This window comes from Chinchilla lanigera, unplaced genomic scaffold, assembly GCF_000276665.1.
Source record: "Chinchilla lanigera isolate Chin_1 unplaced genomic scaffold, ChiLan1.0 scaffold00127, whole genome shotgun sequence".
In the NCBI taxonomy this organism is placed as follows: domain Eukaryota; kingdom Metazoa; phylum Chordata; class Mammalia; order Rodentia; family Chinchillidae; genus Chinchilla; species Chinchilla lanigera.
Window position 1 is genome coordinate 2,006,155 of NW_004955528.1, and position 21,212 is coordinate 2,027,366.

General features: G+C 53.5%; 1 protein-coding gene across 1 annotated transcript in view; it reads left to right on the top strand.

Moving 5' to 3' along the window:
- Positions 1-14,438, top strand: part of Taf4 (TAF4 RNA polymerase II, TATA box binding protein (TBP)-associated factor, 135kDa) — a gene marked incomplete at its 5' end in the record, with an annotated part of 68,641 nt that extends 54,203 nt beyond the window's left edge. The window contains 6 exon segments of the mRNA XM_013507495.1: positions 146-315; positions 540-670; positions 1,764-1,889; positions 2,639-2,695; positions 3,148-3,267; positions 14,173-14,438. Coding sequence (XP_013362949.1) covers positions 146-315; positions 540-670; positions 1,764-1,889; positions 2,639-2,695; positions 3,148-3,267; positions 14,173-14,340 — 772 coding nt within the window.
- Positions 14,439-21,212: the final 6,774 nt, after the last annotated feature.

Below are 21,212 nucleotides of genomic sequence, written 5' to 3' on the forward strand. Positions count from 1 at the left end.
TTTGCCTCCAGTGCTGGGGGCCCAAGAACAGGGCCGTTTCCCCAGGGGCTGCTCTGCCTTGTTCTCGTCATCCCCGAGTCAGAACCTCAGAACCTCAGTGCTGTCCTCATGGGTTCCTGCACCATTCTTTTCCTCTTTTCTCCAGGGATGACGATGACATTAATGATGTGGCGTCGATGGCTGGAGTAAACCTTTCAGAAGAAAGTGCACGAATACTGGCCACGAACTCTGAGTTGGTGGGCACACTGACGCGGTCCTGCAAAGACGACACCTTCCTCCTCCCTGCGCCTTTACAGAGAAGGATATTGGAAATAGGTGAGTGCGGACCTAGCAGCTGTCACTAGGATTTGCTGTGTCTGAGCCGCCTGACCTCCACAGAGATCAGTTCCCTGTGGGTGCAGGGGCTGCCTCTGCCCGCCAGTCTGCCCGGGCGCCCCTGGGTGGAGAACACTAACAGGCGGGCAGGAGGGGAGATGGTGAAGTGGTGAGGAAAGCGACGAGTGAGTGGTCTTAAAATACTCTTTTTTTGCCTACTCTAGGTAAAAAGCACGGCATAACAGAATTACATCCGGATGTAGTAAGTTATGTATCTCATGCCACACAGCAAAGGCTACAGAATCTTGTAGAAAAAATATCAGAAACGGCTCAGCAAAAAAACTTCTCTTATAAGGTAATGGGGCCATTTTCCTGAGAAGAGTGTGTTTCTGTTGTCAGTTCCTGCTCAGGGGCTGTCTGGAAGCCACCTTCCCACTGCTGAGAGAGGGCAGAGATGTCCCAAATGTCCACGCGCACTTTTGAGCTAGTTCTGTTAGCCACGTGGGGTTCAGGTGCTCTGTAGCGCCAAATCAGGGGAGGAGGGCTGGGTACCTGGGGGGATACTCTGGAAGGATTTTCACCTTGAGGATAAACCTGTCATCCTTTTTATTTTTAATTTATTTTAAACATTTTTTATTTTTTGTAGTACTAGGGTTTGAAACCAGGCCTTTCACACTGAGTTACATCCTCAGCACTTTTTATTTTTTATTTTGAGATAGGGTCTTGCTAAGTGGCTCAGACTGGATTTAGACTTGTGATCCTTCTGTCTCAGCCTCTCAGAGTGCTGGGATTACAGGCGTATGGTCCCCCCGCCATACACACACCTGGCTACTTACTGCCTTTTAGGTGTTGTGGGCTTATTTATCTTCTTTAAACCGTGTCACTCTCGATAGTTCAGGCTGGCCTTGCACTCACCAGTGTAGCCCAGGCTTCTGAGTATAGGGCTTACAGGTGTGCTCCACTGTGCTGGCTTACCTTTTAAGATTGTGGAGTCTTCTGTGCTTATTCCACCCCAGTCTTCCTCCTGGCACTGGACCCTTCTCCGGGCTGAGCTGCCCCTGTTGTTCTGGGCGTCCAAGCGGACAGGCACTGTGCCCAGCAGGCGCTGCTCGCTCTGGTGGTGCTTTCAGAGCAGGGTTTGGAAAACTGCGCTCAGTCACTGTGCTTGAAAAGTGCTTCTGTGTTACTGTGGAAAAATGTAAATGTTACCTGAAAAAATACCAGACAGTATCAAAGTAATACAGTGGACACTGGCTGTGAGGTGCTGTTGCTGACGGTGGGTGCGTGGAATCCGTCGTGCGGTGAGATGGGAGGGGGCCAGGTCTGCTCGCCCATGGGGGGCTGGGCCAGAGAGGAGCAGGAGCTGTGCATAACTCGCCCGGCTGTGCTAAGCAGATCTTTGCTCCCCGGCTCCCAGGTTTGTGACAGTATCTCTGCCTTTCTCGTAGGATGACGACAGATATGAGCAGGCCAGTGATGTTCGGGCTCAACTCAAATTTTTTGAACAGCTTGATCAGATCGAAAAGCAGAGGAAAGATGAACAAGAGAGGGAAATCTTGATGCGGGCAGCAAAGGCAAGTGCCACCTTGCTCCCTGGGCCTCTTCGTCTCAGGCACTCTGTCCCCCCTTGACACACGCATGCAGGCAGAGAGGCCAAAGCACTGTTTCAGGCTGGAAGGTGGTGTGGGTGTAAGTGGAGCTGCAGAGAGAAGCCTTGCTCACGCAACAGGCTCTGACTGCAGAGGGGACATGCCTGAGATGTGGAGCCCAGGATCCCTGACCCTCACCGGCCCAGATCTATCCACCTCCGTGCAGAGTGCATGCAGGTTGAGTCCTTCTCTGTGTGCCAGGTTCACGTTGCCCTTGGCTCTAGAGCAGTTGGGGCCTAGTGTGTCATGTCTCATTGTCAGTGGCAGATGGAGAACGAAGTTCCGTGCTGAAGCTTGCTATAAAGCAGGAGGGTCGTGGGCTTCAGTGATGGCCAAATGCAAGTCCTTGCTCCACTCCCAAGGAGGACCAGTTCCTGAGCCTAGAGCCCTGTGAGATTGTGTCCTGGTGCACCTTTGTCATGTCACGTTGGACCCGAGGCCTGCACTACTGGTGCCTTATGTTGAAGATTGTATCTTAATGTCTTCGTGTAGCTGAATGACATGGATTTTCTTAATACTCCCCCATGATACACAGCCGAAAGTTTAGCTTTTTGCTATAAACGTTAAAAAAAGTTAATAGGATATAGATGAGTAAGATAACATTCGTTAGGTGAAATACAGTGGGTCATGATGGGTCATAACTTATTTTCCTTTTCTACTTATTTCTGAAATAGTCTCGATCTAGACAAGAAGACCCAGAACAATTACGGTTGAAACAGAAGGCAAAAGAGGTAAGCTTAGTCATGGACTCCTCACTACACCCTTGAAGCCTGTTGTCCCACATGCCCAGAATGGCTCGGAAAACCATGGAATTTCTGAACATGGGCGTTGCTGTAGCTGTTTAAAATATTCAAGATTTAAATAATGCCAAGTGGAAGGTATTCTCCTGACCAGATGGTTTGTATTCTGTTTCTATATTTAGCAATGATTTCTTTGGGGTTGGGACTTAGTCTTTGTGCATAAACTTGTTTTTATTTCCTGAGCATTTTTAAATGAATATTGATTGCTTTTAAACATTCTTACTTTTCTGGTTACAGAACATACTCACTGTTAAAAAACGCCAAAACATTAAAGAAGTTACAGTTTAGAAAATTTCAGAAAGCCCTTTGATAGCTGCATTTGCTTTTGCAGTAAGTAAAAACGTCCATGAAACGATAGTCCTTGTTTCCTTTCTAACACAAAGATGCAGCAGCAGGAACTGGCACAGATGCGGCAGCGGGACGCCAACCTCACGGCACTGGCGGCGATCGGGCCCAGGAAAAAGAGGAAAGTGGACGGTGCGGGGCCGGGATCCGGAGCAGAGGTACAGCAGCAGCGGGGCGGGGTCTGGAAGGGGCGCGGGAGCGCCTCATGGCCTCCCGCAGTAGGCAGACCCTTGAGCGCGCGCCACCCTCCGCCTGGTCTTGCCTTCCGTGGAGTGTCTGTCCGTGTTTGAAGTGGGACACTTGCATTGAGTTACTTGTGGGCATTGCTTGAGCGGAAGCTCTTTGCATGGGGTGTGTGACCACCATAACTGGCTATGCTGAGGTCAGACTGACCTGGAAAAGAATATGGGGCCTCTGTCTCACTCCTGCCTCACAAGTGACAGTGGGAGAATCACTTCCGGAGAACAGGCAAGAGGGAAAGGAGCCATTTCCTGTGACCAGGTTTTATAAGCTGCTAGTCTTTTTGTTGTCATGTCTTTTACACTTGTAGTTAAACCTAGTCCTAATGTGTTTTTATTGTTGTTATTATTATTGGTTTTTGAGATAGGGTCTCACTGTATAGCTCAGGCTGGCCTCAAACTCATAGCAGTCCTCCTGCCTTAGCCTCCTGAATGCTGGAATGACAGATGTGCACCACCAGGCAACTTGGTTGCATTATTTTTGTTTTAAGCTGTTAATTACTTACTTAAAAGTAACATTTTAGAAGAAAGAAAACATAGTTTTTCATACTTACATACTTCCTTGCCATCTCTGGAGTGCTTGTGCCTTTCTGCAGACCCCCCTTCCTGTCTGCCACGGCTTCCCTTTAACTTGAAAGACACCCTCGTGCCTTTCCTGTAACACAGGTCTGCTGGCAGTTGAATTCCTCTACTTGTTTACTTGAAAATCCTTGTATTTCACCCTTCGTTTTGAGGGATATTATTATTGGCTATAAAATTCCAGGTTGGCTGATGTGTTTCCTGTAGGATTTTCAGCGTGTTATCCCTTATCCTCGGATCCCGCTGTAATTTTCATCCTCGTTCTCTGGGCCTACTGTGCCTCCCTCGATTGTTGAGACTGTGAACCTTTACTCTTGAAGTTTGTTCTGTGTTTGAGTGTGTTTCTCTGGGTATCGGCCTGCTGCAGGTTTTGAGCCTGTCAGACCTGTACGTCTGTGGTTTGTATCACATTTGGGACATTCTGCCCATTGTTTCTCAAATACTGTACTTTTTCTGTCCAGTCTTTGTGCTAGGCCTCTAGCTCCTACCACTGTTAAGACGCGCAGGTGTTGCTGTGGAGGTCTTTGAACTTGCATTCCCTTCCTTCGTTGTTGTTTCTCTCCATTCTTGAGACTGGAGGGTTTTCCCTGTTCTGTCTTCCAGTTCCTTGACCAGGTGGAGTTCTGCCATCTCCAGTTGTCTGTTAAACTCTACTAAAGTTTGTATTTGTTGGTGTATTTTCCAATTCTAGGGTTTCTGTTTTTTTTTTAGTTTGTAAATAGCTGAGGTTCTCTGCCTGCCTATTTATTGAGACCATGTTTCCCATACTCTTTTGAACGTTTATTAAAGCTGCCGAAGTTTGCTTCAAGTCCATAACCCCTGCCACCTCAGATTCAATTTCTCTGGACTGCGTCAGCCCCCCTTGACTGTGGGTTACATTGTTTTTGGATAATATTGATTCTTTTTGGTGCTGGGAATCAAACTCAGGACCTTGTGCTTGCTAGGCAGGCACTGTGCCACTGAGCTGTGTCCCCGGTCGCGGAATATTGATTCTTGTTACAGCAGTCAGTTCAGTGAGTGCTGGTGGTCCTGCTTGGGCTTTCTTTTTCATGTTGGTTGGAAGGATCTACGGGGAGGTCACGGTATTTCTCAAGCCCCTCTATCCTCGTTGGACTTACTCTGAAAGCTCTTCCTGTCTGATCCTGGGTAGGCTGTGCTGTGCGTCTCACTGGAGGGTGTGATCCTTTGCTCGTAAGGAGAGGTTTTTTTTGATGCCTGGGTTGTGTGTTGGGCAGGCTGAGCTCCTGGCGCGAGGCCTCTTCGCTTGCACTCGGCCTCTTCGCTCGCACTCGGCCTGGCCTCTGGTAGTGCTGTTCTGTCCTCAGCCCGAGAGCACCTGCTGTTTGCTGCACTCTGGGCAGTCGTGCCTTGCTCACTGGTGTGAGTGGACTCTGGGATGGGCTCAGGTCGGTGACCTCGGCAGGACAGTGCTGTCCCCCTAGAGGCTGTTGGAAGTGTTTGGGACCCAGGATGTATTGAAACCTCAGTGCTGCGTTTCCCCAAGTGCCAGCATTACCCCCTGAGCAGTGCTCCTTTGGCATGGAGGCTGGGCTTTCGGGAGTGGGCAGTGCAGAGTGTAAGGGAGGTCTCTCTCAGTACAGGTGGATAAAAATGCTGTGTATAAGGCAGAAGACCACCCAGGTAGGCATCTTTGTGTAAATGTGTCCGAGCTGCAGGCCAGTAAGCCTAAAGTAAGTCCCTGACTTACGAACGAGTTCCGTTCTGGAGAGTGTTCGTGGGTCTGACAAAGTGAGTCTTTGTCACACTTGACACAGATGTACAATGTGAAGTGTAAAACAACCACACACACACACACACACACACACACAGAAACATGGTAGGTCCCCCACTGTACTGTACAACTATGACAGTGTCCGGCAGACACGTGGGCTACTCATCTGCAAGTATTCGTAATGAGAAGTCATTTCAGATCTGTGAAAGTTTGTAAGTCAGGGACTCACCATAGTGAGAGTCCTGTGTGGGTCAGAAATAAGAAGAAAATACAGATTCTGGGAGCTTGGCCAGCGTAGAGCTGGTCCTGTTTGGCATGGCTTCTCAGCCAGAGCCTGCTCTGCCTGGGTGTGCCTGCAGTGTCCACCCCAGAAGTTTAGTTTAAGACTCCAGGAAGACATCAGATGAGCAGTGTGATACACATTTAGAAGGGTAGTTGATTTCTTGTACCTTGACGAGGAGTTAACCACGTATCAGTCTAATTATTTAAGGACAGGATGACCAAAGTTGCGTATTTTTTCATTAGTTTTTTTAAGATAATATAACAGGAAATATAGCTCAATGGCATAAGTGCCTGCCTGGCAAGTGCAAGGTTGTGAGTTCGATCCCTGGTACCACCCCCCCCCCCAAAAATATATATATATATACATATATATATATATGTATCAGGAAATATAGAAACGAGTTTTATCAAATATACTCAATTAAGAATTGACTGGTTGAAGTGATGCTGCCCGAGTGGCGCTTGGGACAGTCAGCATGTAAGCAAACGCGCTGCCCAAGTGATGGTCCGCTTAAAGTGCTGAGTGGCTGGAAACATGGGTGAGCGTCTTTGCTGGGTTACTTTCGTGCCCTCTCGAATGGCCCTCGGTGGAGAGCCTTTGTCGCTCAGCACAGTCAAGCAGTAGGACTTGGCCAGCGCCAGAGAAGCCCTAAGTCCCGAGCCTTAGCAGCTCTTTCTGGTCCTTGTGAGTAGCTGCTGCCATGCCTGCCGTGAAGCTGGAGAGAATCACAAGGACGGACGGTCCCAGTCATGCAGCCCAGAAGCTCGCATACACTGTGGTCTGCTGTGCCAGTTCTTAGTTTTTTAAAGTCTGTTTGAATCCATGTTCCACTCTCAGCCCTGGCTTGCTTTCCTCGACTGTATGCAGCTGTCACTTGGCCTACTCTGTCTGCTCAGTGGGGCGCTAGCTGCACCCTGGCGGTCAGCTCAGCAGGGACCCTGTCCTCTGAGCTTCTGCTTGCAGGCAGCAAGACCCCTCTGACTACAAGAAGACCGTGGTGTGGCTGGGCCCTTTCCCAGGAGGCCAGGGCCTGCTCTGTGCACGCTGTGATGCTCAGGCCCTGGAGCCACTGGTCTGTGGGAGCTGTGGTTTTCAGTCTTACGACTTTATTCATTTGGTGCTTTGGTGTGAACCGAGCGCCTTGTACTTTCGAAGTGCATCCTTGTGTTTTTATTTGTTAGCTGGGGTAATTTTACAGTAAACTTTGTCCTTGGCTGTTGTTTGACTGCCTAGGTATGTAGTTGTGGGGAAGGCAGGATAAATGCTGAGGGCTTCCTTTACCTTTCTGGTTCAAGAGTTGACTTCCTGGGGCTGGGGATATAGCTCAACAGCGTCTGCCTGGCAAGCGCAAGGTCCTGAGTTTGATTTCCAGTACCAAAAACCAAAAAAGCTTGAGTTGACTCCCTGTCACCCTCAAGGGGTGACCACTGACTTTCTTTTTTAATCATTAAATCCTCATGGACTTAACATATTTATCATGGGCTGTAATTTGTGTGTCTTACTGCTGGGCAGCTCTTGGATTCGATCCTTCCCGCCAGCTTGAACCACTGGTATCCATATGATGTTGCATCGAGCGCTGCACGTCACTTCTCAGGGGCCTTGGTTATAGTAACATAGAAAGGTGCTGACTTAGAGCCTGGACATCATGGTATCACAGCTCCTTCAGGAAATGTCATGATACAGATAACTTTAGTACAGCAGCAAGTGCATTTACTTGTAAATGGAAGGTATATACACCAGTGACAGGGTACTGGTAAGACTTCCATGTAAGAGCATTAGTTATTGTTAAACTAGTCACAAATGTAAGTAAAGGGGCTGGGGATTTAGCTCAGCGGCAAAAGCGCCTGCCTGGCAAGCGCAAGGTCATGAGTTCGGTTCCCGGTACCGGAGAAAAACCAAAAAAAAAAAAAAACAAAAAACAAAAAACAAATGTAAGTAAAGTTCTTTCAGTGAAATAAATGTGTTGCTTATTGTAATTGTTACAGTTGGTATGAATAGTATTTATATTTGGACAGTAATTATTCAGATTTGGTCTATTTATAGGCTTTTTGTTAATTTTATTAGGAGAGTGACTGATAAAAGAGAATTAGATCCGTTTGTACCATCCAGGTTGAAGCTGCTCAGTGGGACAGTCACATGTAGCACCGGTGGTTCCCGCTGACAGGAACTTGTGGAATGTGATCTTCAGGCTCCAGTCTGCTGTGGTTGTCATTTCATTGCGGTCTTTGGCCAGGGCAGCGTCCTCAGGTTGTCTTCTGGGTCATGTCGGGACATGATCCCCAGGCCTTGGGTCTGCCGTGACACAGTGTTCTGGGTTCATTGTACATCTGTCTTTCTCTGGACCTGGAAACAGCCTTTCTTCAGAAGGAACTGGTTTCCTCTAGTGGGAAACGGCGTTGGCAGACCACGGGCGGGCCTGGGATACTGGTTGTCTTTGGGGTCGAGGCCGTTTCATGGGTGGAGTTGGGAAATGGAGGATTCCTGGGGCTGTTTGCAGTTCAGGGCGTTGGAGTTTCCAGCACAGGGTTTGGACCTACTCTTGGGTTCCTTTTGGTCTTCACGCCTCATGTGGAGCTCTCTTGGTTCTGGTTGTTAATCCCGCCTTCCCCTCATTTCCGGGTTGTACTGATTCTGATCTGTGTTGCTCTTTACAGCCTCTTACCGTTTCCCTCAGTGTTGATAGCCACAGGACATCGCTATGCTAGTGTGTTGCTGTGGGCCACTGCTTCTGCACGCCCTCCAGTCAAACCTCCGGAGCATTGTGCGGAAGCCGGAGCGCATCCCGCGTGGCCCTTTCACGTCAGAAAGCCTGTATGGGTGTCAGTGAGCTCATACGGATACCTCGGGGCCTAGTCCAGCCCCTCTGCTTTCTGTCTGACCCTTTTTTGTTTGTAAGTCTCCACTCACACCATGATGATCTAGTTGCCATCATTTTCATATATTTGTTTTTGCTTGGGGTGGAACCCAGGGCCTCAGGCATGCTAGCCAGGCTCTCTACCCTTGAGCTGCGCCCCAGCCCTGTCCCTGCACCCTAGCTCTCTCTCAGGTATTTGTTTCCCAACCACTTTGGCTGCTAGAGTCTCTCTGCTAGCAGATAAGGGTTATGGGAGAAGCCTGTTGTTAACTTTAGACCTACGTGCTAAAATATCCTCACTTCTAAGAATTGAAAAAGGGTGCACACTTCCAGCCAACAGGAGCGAGCCTGGAGTGAGGGCGGGAAGGGTGCAGAACAATAGAGGACGGCTGACTGGGAAGATGGAGGTGGCTGTCGGAAGGTTGCTACCGAATGAGAAAGTCATGTGGCTGGAGACTGCTGGGTGAAGTTCTTTCATACGTTGCTTGGCTTTTTCTCTTTTGAACTTTAGGGACACCCAGGGATACCCAGAATTGAAAAAATTCTCTGCGAGGATTATTTCTGTGGGATACGTACTTTTTTCCCTGCTTTTAATTTGTATTTTCAACTTACAGAAATGTTACCAAAAACAAAAAAAAAACAGAGTTTCCATACATTCCTCATCCTGTTCATGTAGCATTAGACGTTGGCATGATACTGCTCACTGAAGACCTTATTAGATTCTTTCTGGGTTTACTTTTTTACAAAATTGGTATTTTGTTTTTTAGAACAGTTTTAGGTTCACATAAAAATGCAAAGAAAGTACAGAGTTCCTGCATGTCCTCCGCCTCCCCACGGTGGCAGTCCCACTGTGCGCACCCCGCCAGGTGGCTCCTTTGTGTAGCCCTGGGCCAGCACTGGCCTGCTGGCTTTCCCTGTGGGTGCAGCTTCAGTGGGCTTTGACAGGCGTACAGCAGTTGGCGGCCTGGCACAGCCCCATGCAGGGCGGTCTCACCGGCCCGGAACGCTCCGCCTGTGCGTCCCCATCGCTGTGCCCAGCTCCTGGCAGCCTCTTCTCACTCACTGCCATAGTTTTGCCCTTCTCCAGTTTGTCTCTTAGCTGGGGTCACACCGTGTGTACCTCGGCAGACTGGCTTTCATTCAGCAGTTGCAAGTAGGTTTCTGAAGTTCCTTCGAGTCTTCTGGCTTGTGAGCTCGCTTCGACTTGGCAGGGAATAATACTGCATCGTGTGGGTGTAGCACAGTGTACCCGTTTACCTACTGAGGGACATCCTGGTTGCTCCAGGGTTTGATAATAATGAGTGAAGCTACTGTGGACATCTCTGTGCAAGCGCTTGTGTATGCACGGCTTTCAGTGCCGTTCGTAATGCCCGGAGTTCATGGCCGCGTCTTGCGGTGGGAGCACGTTTGGCTTTGTGAGACGCACGGCTTCCTTAGTGGCTGTGTGCGGTTTTGCCTTCCTGCCGGGCATGGGGAGGGTTCTGCCCGAGTCCTTGCTGCGTTTGGTGCTCGTAGGTGTGCAGTGGATTCTCACCCGTCGTCTAATGTGCATTTCCCTGGTGACAGGACGTGCAGCATCTTTTCGCGAGCTTGTTCCCCAGCCCTGTGATTTTCTCGTTGGAGGGTCATTGTGTCTCCTTCTCCAATCTCTTTCTTGTTTATTCAACTCTCAAGTCTTCCTGGATTTTTTTTGTTTCTTAAATGTTTCCTAGGCGTGGGGCTTTTGATCCAAGATCATTTTTCGACCTGCATTGCTTACCTAAGTATGCCGTGTGGTGTGCACAGTGTCGCCGTAAGGTCGTTCTCTTCTGCCAGAGTGAATTTGTGCTGGCGTGGTGCTACTATGACTTCCTGCCTCCACTCTCCTGGATCTGCAGCTCTCCCTCTCCTGTAGCTTTGGGCTTTTGGGCGGTTTGTGGTGTCATGGCGCCCTCTCCTGGCAGCACGGTGAAGTCCCGGCGGCCGTGTTTGATTGCTGTGGTTGCCAGGATGAGACAAGGAGCAGCTCCGGGCTTGCAGGACCCTCACTTCCTCCTTTGTTCTTTCCCTCAGCACACAGCCATCAGGGCTCTTCTGGGGACATTTCTTTTCCCTTGGCACAGCCCTCGGCCTGGTGCTGGGACGCTTTCCTGTAGCCTGTGCTGGCCCTGGCTGTGCCTTGCTCCCCGGCCACCCTGCGGTGGTGTCGGCACCGTGTCCCACTCGAGTTCCAAAGGTCTCTGGCGGGTGTGTGCTGGGAGGGCGAGAGGCCACGCCCTGGGCATGTTGGCTGTTCTTCCTCTTTTGAAATCGTTTAGGACATGGGCACCCCGTTTCCCCTGCGGGTGGCCTGGCCCCGCGCAAGCTGTCCTTTGTTGCTCAGAGTTGGTTCTGAGGGTGGCTAGGCAGTTGCTGCCATGGTTGCCTCTTGAAGATGATGCCATTTCTATAGCCTTTCTGAGAGCTAGTTACAGTTCTTGAAAGGCCTGCACGGGTGAGCTGGGGTCTTGGGTGAGGAGCAGCCGGGCCAGCTGGGCAGACCAGCACCAGGCAGCCTGCTCCAATGCCCTGCTCCTGGCTGCCCCTCCAGCCTGACCACTTGTTGGACAGGGGCTGTTGGTGCAGGCAAGAGCTCTTGACCCGCCTGAGCGCTCCCCATCATCGCTGCTCTGGTAGGCTGCGCCATGGTGCGCTGGGGGCAGAGCGGCTTCCCGCAGGGGGTGGGAGCCTTGGGTGCTGCATGGGCCCCACCAGGGGATCCCCACGAAGGAGATTCTTTGTTTGGTTTTTACATGAGTATTGTGGCGGGTCAGATTTACAGGGCAAGTTCTGCTCCTCTTACCTACTCTCTGTAGGGTGACTGGCTGTTCATGGTACATTGCGCAGAAAGAGGCATCGGGGCTCAGGGGGCATTGCCGTCCATGTCCCCAGTCACCCTTTTAGACATGACTGCCTGTCCTTCCAACCCAGAGGTCGCAGGCCCTGAGCTGCACTCACTGCCATTCAGCTTGCAGCTGGCACCGGCGCTCCGTGCCCGGCTTCTCTTGGCTCAGGTCTGTTTGGGGCCATTGCTGTGCAGTGGGCCATGTGCAAGGCAGGGCAGCATCTGCCCACCCGTGACCCTCAGCACCTCTGCCAAGGCCCCCGCTCCCACGGCCTTTGTAGGCTCTGGATGAGCTGGGGGAGGGGCCACCACTCCCTGGCCCACCACTCCGGGCCAGCACAGCCTTCGGGGGACTGATCCCAGCTTGGCAGCCCTGTGCTGGGGCTGAGGGTTGGGTTTGCTAGCTGTGACCAGGATACCCACAAGCCGTGTGACCAGGTGTGAGGACAGTGACTGCATGTCCTCCTTAGGGAATAGTAGGAAAAAGTCCACAGCTCGCCCTGTGGTCAGCCTGATTGCAGTACCAAGGAGGACACCTGTGAGTGTGCACTTGGGAGTTTTATAACTTGAGAGAAATGCAATTGTTTTTGTAAAAACCCAGAGGCCAGAGAGGCTTTGCGGCTGATAAACACGCAGTGGCCGTCCCCTCCGAGCCTGACACAGGAATGCTGAGCACTGGGCTGCTGTGGCTGGGCAGAGCTTGCCGTGCCCTCAGGTGCTGACCTGGCCCATCAGTGAGTTGGGGGCACCAGTTTTGATATTATTTATCTCGATTTCTGGCTTTTAGCACCCCTTACATTTTGCGCCTGAGGTGAACACCTCAACCTTGGTTTCGGCCATTGATCCTGAAAGTGGAGACATGAAACAGAGCCCGTTCTGCTGGCAGCTCACAGCTGCTTGGCCTGCTGCCCAGGGGTGCCTCCCGGGGCCTGGCCCGTACCCCCCGCTGCCACGCCTGGGTTTTTTTCACGCACTCCTAGTTGGGCAGGTGGGCTTGTCCCTGGCGGCAAGTGTGGAAGCCATATCTGTAACGGAGGCAGGTTTGGAGCCCAGCAGCATGCCGAGGAGGTCCTGCCACCATGGCGCCCGTGGAGTCTGACGTCCCGGACCCCTGGGGGAAGAAGCCGTCCACCTTCCACTGCGCTGTTGTCGGGCCCTCTTCCCTTCCGGCTTTTTTCTTCCAGAAACTGGATAATAGCTGTGTCCAGAGCACCAGGTGCCCCTCGAGGAAGCCCACACTGCTGCCGGCCAGGCTGCGGCCACGGGTGGCTCCCTGGAGATGGAACTGTTTTCTTCGTCTCTTCTGCTTATTTTCACCCCAGCCCCTTAGGGGCTCTGCTGGTGTCTACACAAGGTGCTCTGTGGAGGCCGCCTCGAAGGCGAAAGGAGACCGTGAGAAACCCGGGAGCTCTTCCACTCACGTGGCCGCAGCCGCCAGGGTGCGGTGGCGAAGACGACGGCGCTGGCTCGGGCCCCGGGGAGTGCACCCCTTGCTCTGACTGTCAGCTGCATCGTGAGAGTGCCACCAGTCCACAGCTTTCGCACTTGGCTCCCGGCCAGCGGGTACTGGCCGGGTGAGGCTGCTGTCCACTGGTGCGGGGCTCCTGCAGGACACACTCCCTGCGCTCCCGAGGGCCGTTGGTCACTTCAGCCGCGTTAAGTTCTGACAGTGAACACACAGGAAGAGTGCCGCTGCGTGTGTGCGTGGACACCCACAGGCACTGCCGCTCAGGACACAGATCTGGTCCTCTGCCCAGGGAGACGCGAGCCGCTGCTGGGTCGCGTGTCTGTGCCCAGCAGAGTGCCGGGTGGAGCGGAGACGATGAAACCACTGGACACTGCTGCTTAGTGGTGCCGCTGTGCTCCGAGCGGCCCGCCCCCGGCAACTCCGCCCTCCGAGCCGCTTGTGGGGTGGCTGGTCACTGAGGGGCGGGGGTCTGTGCAGGGGCCCAGCGGGGGCAGGCAGCCCTCGGCTGTGGACCACTGTCGTAACGGCTGAGCAGTCGGCCTCCTCAGCTGACCAGCCGCCCGCCCGGCCCCGGCGTTGAGACCTAGTGTCTCTACCAGCCACGCGGGGATCACAGCCAGGTGTGGCATCGGGCGTGGGCCTCGGTCTCCTCACCTGTGCCCCTGGGCAGCCTCGCTGTGATCCCGGAGGTCAGCTGGCTGCACGCCTCGGAGTTGTTGGCCACTTGCCTGGGCCAGGAGTGCCCACTTTGTCTGCCCTCCTGCCCAGGGCCAGAGCGTGAGCTTTGTGGGGCTTGAAGGGTGTTGGTCTGAGTGTACGCCCTGGAGTAGGGGTCTCCTGCCTCAGCCTCCCTGCTAAGGGCTCAGACCGCTCGCCAGCTCAAGCTGTAGGCCTGTTGGAAGGAGCCTGTGCCCTGCCAGCCTCCTCCAGAATCAGGGTGCTGGGACACATTTGGGGGACACTTGAGCTGCCCCTACCTTCCCTACTTTCTGCAGCCACCTCTGAGCGCCACTAATGCACCTGTCTTCTCCTTTCTCGTCACCAGGGCTCGGGCCCAGGCGCGGCGGTCCCAGGCAGCTCCGGCGTGGGAACCCCCAGACAGTTCACGCGGCAAAGAATCACGCGGGTCAACCTCAGGGACCTCATATTTTGTTTAGAAAATGAGCGCGAGACAAGCCATTCACTGTTGCTCTACAAAGCATTCCTTAAGTAACACAGGAGGAGCACGGTGTTTTTGACGGAGACGCCTGGGGACGTTTTTATATATTTGCAGATTACGCCTTTTTGTAATACGCAAATGGGATATTGTTTCAAAACAGCCACTTCTTTACAATGGAACAGTTTTATATTCCTGTTTCTAAATCAGCTCAGTGTGGAAGAAAACCTGTTTCTGTAGCAGAGAACACAAAGGCCTGTGGATACTCTAAAAGGACAGCTAAACCCGAACTCATCCTTGATTGAGTGGCCTTCTTGCCAAACAAGCCATATATAAAGACTGATGGAATCGTTCAGCAAATAACTAGCTGCCCTCTGTCACCTTGTAGCAGTTTCTACCTTATTTGTGCGTTTTGGTTTAGTTCAGCCTAACTTACTACGTAGGTGTGTGTCTACAGCCGATGACCTCTTTTCTCTTATTTTATTTTTGTAATAGTCAGTTGGCAAAGCAAACTGATTTTTAGACTATTTATCTTCCCCTTTTCCCCTCCCTTCTGCTCCAGATTCTCCAGGAACACACAGTTCACTGTAGCGCCGTCACCTTGGAGTGTAACCGCGTTCTGCGTAGTGGAGGCTGGGGTCCGGCCTGGGTGGGCTCCTCTGAATGTGCTCAGCATCTGTACAAATGCATTTTATTTGCTACAGTTTGTGAAGCTGTAAAGTTAAGAGAAATGAGAACCTTTTCAGCATAAATATATTTTACTTGCACTGTGTTTTTTAGCTAAAAGTGAAAACTTAGATTAAATAAAATCAGAGTTGAGAAGAATCATCAAGAGACTGTTTCTCAGTGTGAATCAAGTGTTGAAAAATGGTTGGTGTATTTTGTCAGTAATTGTACATAATTTTTGGCACATAACATAAAAATGGCTATGTAAACTATAATTATTTTGCTAAGAGACTGTATGCAAGCTGTGGGCCAACTTTACAGATGTCCAGAGCAAAGCCCCTTCTTTGTACCTATTTTTTTATTACAAATATACTAATTGGTTCTTTATATTTTCAGAGGTTATTGTATTAAATTGTCTATTGATAGTACTTTTATGACTGTAAATACTTTGGCTTTCTCCGTGTGAATTCTCACGTTAGACTTTAATTCGCGCGTGTGAACTGAACGCTGATCAGTATTTTTTATCAACACCTGAGAACTGTTACACCTTTTATTTTATCTTTTAGGAAATCCCTGTCTTTCCATTTTTTCATGTAAATTTTGCACAGTTACTTGTTCATATGTAAATATTTTACTTTCAAAAAAATGAAGTTTTTAATTGCTATTGTTTTATAGAGGATTGAAAGAAAATTAACTCCTTTATTAAAAACGAATTTATCTGTACCTGTTGTGCCTGTTTTTCTGTTTGCTGATTTTCAACAGTGCATCCAGAGAGACTCAGCTGTGGTCGAGCTGGTGTTCGTGAGAAGCCAGTGGCAATGCCTTTCTCTGGGGAAGGCTTGTTATTAAAGCCCCGAGGGTCCCAGGGTTACCCCTTCAGCCTGGGGCACGGTGGAGTTCTGCTGAATGTACACTGGACCCTTGTCCTACAGATGAGCTGGGCACACCTAGAGGAGGCAGGAGAAGGCCCAGGGGGCATGGGCACGCAGTGCTGCATCCTGGCTCATGACGAGATGCCCCTGCCCTGGCAGTGCCCTGCGGTGGACAGAGCTGGGGTCTCCGTGGACATTACAGGCTGGCCTTGGTGAGCCGCAGCTCCAGGCAGTGTGCATTGAGGCTGGCCCTCTGTGTGCATATGGGACAGAGTGCCTGCCTGGCACCTTGGTGGCCAAGCACTGTGTAGCTTGAGCTGCAGTTACCGTCTGCGCTGGGCTTGGTGACCTGCAGCGTAGGCAGGCTTGCTTACGCTCACTCTGGAAAGCGCTGCTCCCATTCGCACGCCTGTTGTCCTGGTCCCCTGGGGCCGCTGTCTAAAGGGCCACATACTAGGGCCCTTGAACAACAGAGTCCTGGAGGCTGAGATCTAGGTGCAGGCGGGTGGGCTTCTGAGTCTGAGGGAGGGTTTGCCGCCCCCCCGGGTGCTGAGACTCATCGTGGTGCTCCTGGGCAAGCGGAGGCGGCATTTGTCTCTGCCTCCCCGTCCACCTGACAGTCTCCCTGGCTCAAGTCTCCCCTTGTAAGGACACGGTCATCTGAATTGGGGCCTGTACCGGTGACCTCATTTCAGCTTGGTCGTCTCTGTAAAGACGCACTTTCCGAATGCAGTCACTCTCTGAGGTCCTGGGGTAAAGACTCCGCCGCAGCCTTGGGGAGGAAGTTAGTTTACCGTGTGTCACCCGTGAAGTTGGAGGATGGAGAAACTAGTGACGGGAGGCCCCTGCCCTGGCAGGGACCCGCACTGGACAGAGCTGGGGTCGCTGTCACTGTTACAGGTCGGCCTTGGTGAGTCCTGGCTCCAGACGGGGTGCATCGAGGCCCATGGAGACCCGAGGTCTGAGATCTGGGGCAGGAAGTTGTAGAAGGCGCAGTTTCCTGCCTTCCCACTTGTGAGTATGGCCAGGGTGATGGATTCATTAGGTCATGCTCGTGTGTTCTGGGTATTGCGGTTGATTTCATTTCGGCTTTCCTGTTTTTCCTGCTGGGTCCAGTGAGTGTGCCAGGAGAGCCACAGTGCAGGGGCCAGGTCCCGCGCCCACACGGGCTTCTCTGTGGCAGAGGCGTGGCCACAGGGCAGCGCCACAGGTTAGTTTTTTGAGTTTGCCCTTGACATCACCCACTGTCATTTAATGTCCACACTGCACATCAGGTTCTGTCCTCAGGCCAGTCCGGCTGTTCCTGTGGCTCGGGGAGGAGGCCAGTGTGTCTCCTGTGGGGACAGGCGAGCGTGCCGTGGATGCCTGCCCTCACCGCTTCACTCCCCTGCGCACTGGCTGTTCCAGGGAGGCCAAAGGGCCAGGGAGGAAAAGAGCATCAAGTCTGGAGAGGCAGCGGGCGAGGCAGGAATTCCTAGCGAACGGCTGAGGGCAGGGCGAATCTAGGAGCGCAGCCCTGAAAGTGCAGGTGAGCTCAGTAGGACTGCAGGGTGCAAAGCCAGGAACCGAAGTTACTGCAGAATCTGCGCGCTTGCAACAAACAATTAGAACATTGAAAAAGGTTGCGTTTACAGTGGCATCCAAACAGCAGATACCTGGAATACATTTAGCGAAGGATGTGTATGATCCTTACTAGAAATTAGAGAAACCGAAGAAGACCCGGATGGAGAAACACCGTGCTGTCAGTGTGCTCACAGGAAGGCTCAAGACTGAGAGTGTTCTGCTGCAGAGACTTGGCCAAGTGTTCACACAGACCAACCGGCTGAGTCCAGAAATTCACGTGACCGGGGCTGGGGATTTAGCTCAGCGGCAAAAGCGCCTGCCTGGCATGCGCAAGGTCGTGAGCTCGGTTCCCGGTACCGGAGGAAAAAAAAAAACAAAAAACAAAAAAAAAACCCCCCAAAAAAGAAATTCACGTGACCACCGTGGGAGACCACCTGCATTCCTGTGCCTCGTGGGGCGGGGCTGCAGGGCGCCGCTGGGTGTGTGGATCCATCCGTGACAGAGGGATGGAGCAGAGCTCAGCAGCTGACCTGGATGTCACGGTCATCAGTCAGAGGAAGGTGGCTGCCTGCCGTGGGCCGTAGGGAAACAGGAGCCTGGAGTTTGTCCTCACTACACGTCGCACAGACATGAATCTGAGGTGCATCATAGACCGGAAGCACAAGACACAGTGGTGCAACTTCTAAGGTCAGGTTAGAGGACCGCGTCCCCGGGAAGCTCCTGGCAGGCAGAGAGGCTCAGGTGGGGGCTGGGCTGACAGTGACTGGTGACTCAAAGGCTTCCTAGAGGGTGCATGGGGTGCAGGGCCCCAACAGGGAGGCTGTGGGCTGGGTCGGGCGGCAGGAAAGCCCTCAGGTGGGAGCAGAAATGGGCAGACAAGGTGTCACCTGCTGGGCTTCGCTGGGCTTTCTTGGCGGTGGAAGGCACAGTGAGACCCAGGAGTAGTCTCTGGGTGGCACAAAGGAAACCACCACCGGAACCGAGTCGGGTGCCTTGGGAGCTCTTGGAGCGGTGCTGGCCTGTGGAGGGGTCGGGCGCAGTGAAGCACAGCGGTAGTCGGTTTACTTGGGAGGCTACGGCGGGAGGATTGCAAGTTTGGTCAGCCGTGGGGAACTTAGGGAGACCCTGTCCCAAAAGCTAAGCGTGCCTCTCACAGCCCCTCCGAGACTGACGCACATGGCCAGGCAAAGGCTCACGCGGGAACTCCCGTAGCTGCTGTGCTTGTGATAGCCGAGAGCCAGGACAGAAGCTAGTGCTTACGCGCAGAGCACGCGTGTTCCCAGAGGGGCGGGCGCTGGGGCTTGGTGTGGAGGCCCCGCAGAACAGTGACACGGCGGGGAGGGGCTGACAGTACCCTCAGTGTACATCCGTCTTCAGGAAACAACGCGCCCAGGCTGGTGTGTGCCTGGGGGTGCGGAGGGAGCTCGGTGCTGGGAAGCTCGTTATGGTGACACTGTGTGTAAGACGTCAGGAGTTCTGCGATTGCACATGATAAATACGTGTGGTTTTCGTCAGCTGTACCTCAAAACTGCAAAGGAAAGAAGGAAAGGAAGAGAAACAGGAAGAAAAGAAAAGGAAAGAAGGAAAGAAAGGGAAGGGGAGTAAAGAAGGAAACTTCGGGGAATCTGGCATCATGGGGGCCGAGAGTTGGGGCAGTGTGGAGGGCAGTGCCGGTGGACGGCCCTGGGGCTGGGTGCGATGTGGGGTGAGGGCCCGCCAGGCTTCAGTGTGGGGAGCTAGGGTGGTGTCAGGCACCCCTCTGAGAGAGCGCCAGTGAGCGGCAGGGCCCGTAGGCAGCTGGGTGTCGCTTCGGCCTTCCCTGCCTCTCCCATGGTTCCGAGCCCCTGCAGGCTCTCGTGAAGCGGCCCGAGTGCCAGGGCAGGTTCAGTGGTGAGGTGCTGGGGGCGGGGAAGGTGCAGGGAAAGAGAGGGAAAGCCCTGGGGAAGAAGGAGGTCTGCAGCAAGCCCTCCCAGCAGGTGTGGTGGGTTTGGAGAGGGCAGGTGGGCAGGCAGCTGCTCGTGCTCCTCGGCTGCGGGAGGAGGTGGTCTGTGATGGAGGCTGGGGTGGAGGTCCGACCAGGGGTTCTCAGCTGGGTGCATATGCCTTTCCCTTGGGCAGCTGGGGGTGGCAGAGGGGGCGGGTCTGGCCTTCCCAACAAGGATCCACTGGGCCTGGCTCTTCCCTGGAGGAGCAAGAAGCTGCAGAGGGGTGCTGTGTCCTCCCCACGGATGGCCTAGCTCTCCTGGCAGCCTTTAATGCTGTTCGTCTCTTCCCTTGGGGCTCCCAGTGGCATCAGCTCCAGGAAGCCCTTCTTCCCCTGGACCGCCCACCTGCCTCCCAGCAGCCCTTGGCTCTCCAGAACGCTCAGCTGGCGCTCTGATGGGCCCTGGGGTGCCTCGGGGCTTGAGGGAAGGACTCAGTGACAGTTGCGGGGATGCGGTACCTCCCGCCTGGCCGTGCAGTGCCATGGGGCACACTGGGCAGCAGCTGCTCTGCCCCCTGGCCCATCCCCCCGCTGGCCTGGACTTTGGCATGGGCTGTCGGGATCACTGGCATGGCTGAGGGATGGCCGTGGCCCAGCCAGGGCAGTGCTGTCTGCCTGAGTGTTTTAGAGGAACTGCACATGCTCTCGAGCCTGCGTTTCATCTCCTTGCCTGCTACCTCCATGGCCATGCGTGGGGCTGTGGCTGAGGCTGAGGCTGAGGCTGAGGCAGGCAGCTGCGAACAGTCTCCGAGGTGTTCCTGGTGGACCTCATGCCCTTGTACTGCAGGCTCAGTCCTGGTCCCGGGGGCAGATGGCCACAGGAGGTTCACTCATCCACTCAGCACAGCCCAGGACCGGGAAGTGGTTCCCAGGAGTTGAGGGGTGCAGGGAGGCTCCCTGCACAGCAGCCTCTTCCCTGGAAAGAACCTCAGCCCTCCCTCCCTGCCTTTCTCTGGTGAGTCCACCGTTTCTCCCGGGAAGATTCAGAGGAAGGGTGTCCCTGTGAGGAGGAGCTGCCCCCGAGGGGAGGTGGGGTTTGCAGTGAGGCCTGGGGCAGTGGGAGATGCTGCTCTCTCCTCATAGGGGAGCGCAGAGGGAGGGGAGGGGTCCCCAACCGCTGCTCAGACTTTCTCTTGCGAGGTTCCAGGTAGCTGCTGGCCTAGCCGTCCTCAGAGCCTGTTTCCTGTGTCTGAAGCGGTGGCCGTGCCGCCCAGCCCAGCACGGCTGACAGTGAGCTGAAAGCACTGGCCCCTGGGGCGGGGTGCAGGGGTCACAGCTGCTCTGCACGTGTTAGGGAAGACAAGGAGGTGCTGGGGCACCTAGTGTGGGGGGTCACTGCTGCCCTGAGGTACCTCACAGTACCAGGGCAGCTGCTGTGGGATAGGAAAGGCCCAGAGGTCTGGAGGTAGATGGATGGGGGTGGGGACACAGACTGGACATCCCCACCTGCCTCCCCTGCCCACGTCAGGCCCCTGGGAGCATCTGCTGCAGAGAGTGGGGGATACGTCCAGACTACCCAGGGGACCCTGTGTTCAGAGCCCCAGCCGTGGCAGTGACGCGCGCTGATCCACAGGAGGCCGCCCTGTGCCAGCCCAGGGGTCGGGAGTGGAGGCCGTAAACTTGCATGTGAGCCCTGAACATGGTCAGAGGAGCTGGGGGAAGGCAGGGAAGCTGCCTGGCCTCTGGGACTGGACCTGGTGCCTTGCACTGCCTTGGACCGGAGGTCGATGATTGGAAGACCTGTGTGGACAGAGCAGGCAGGGCCAGCACCCCAGCCCAGGCCCCATGGTGCCCAAGGTATCTGACCTCTTGGAGAGGAGACTTTGCCAGGGATGCATAGGACC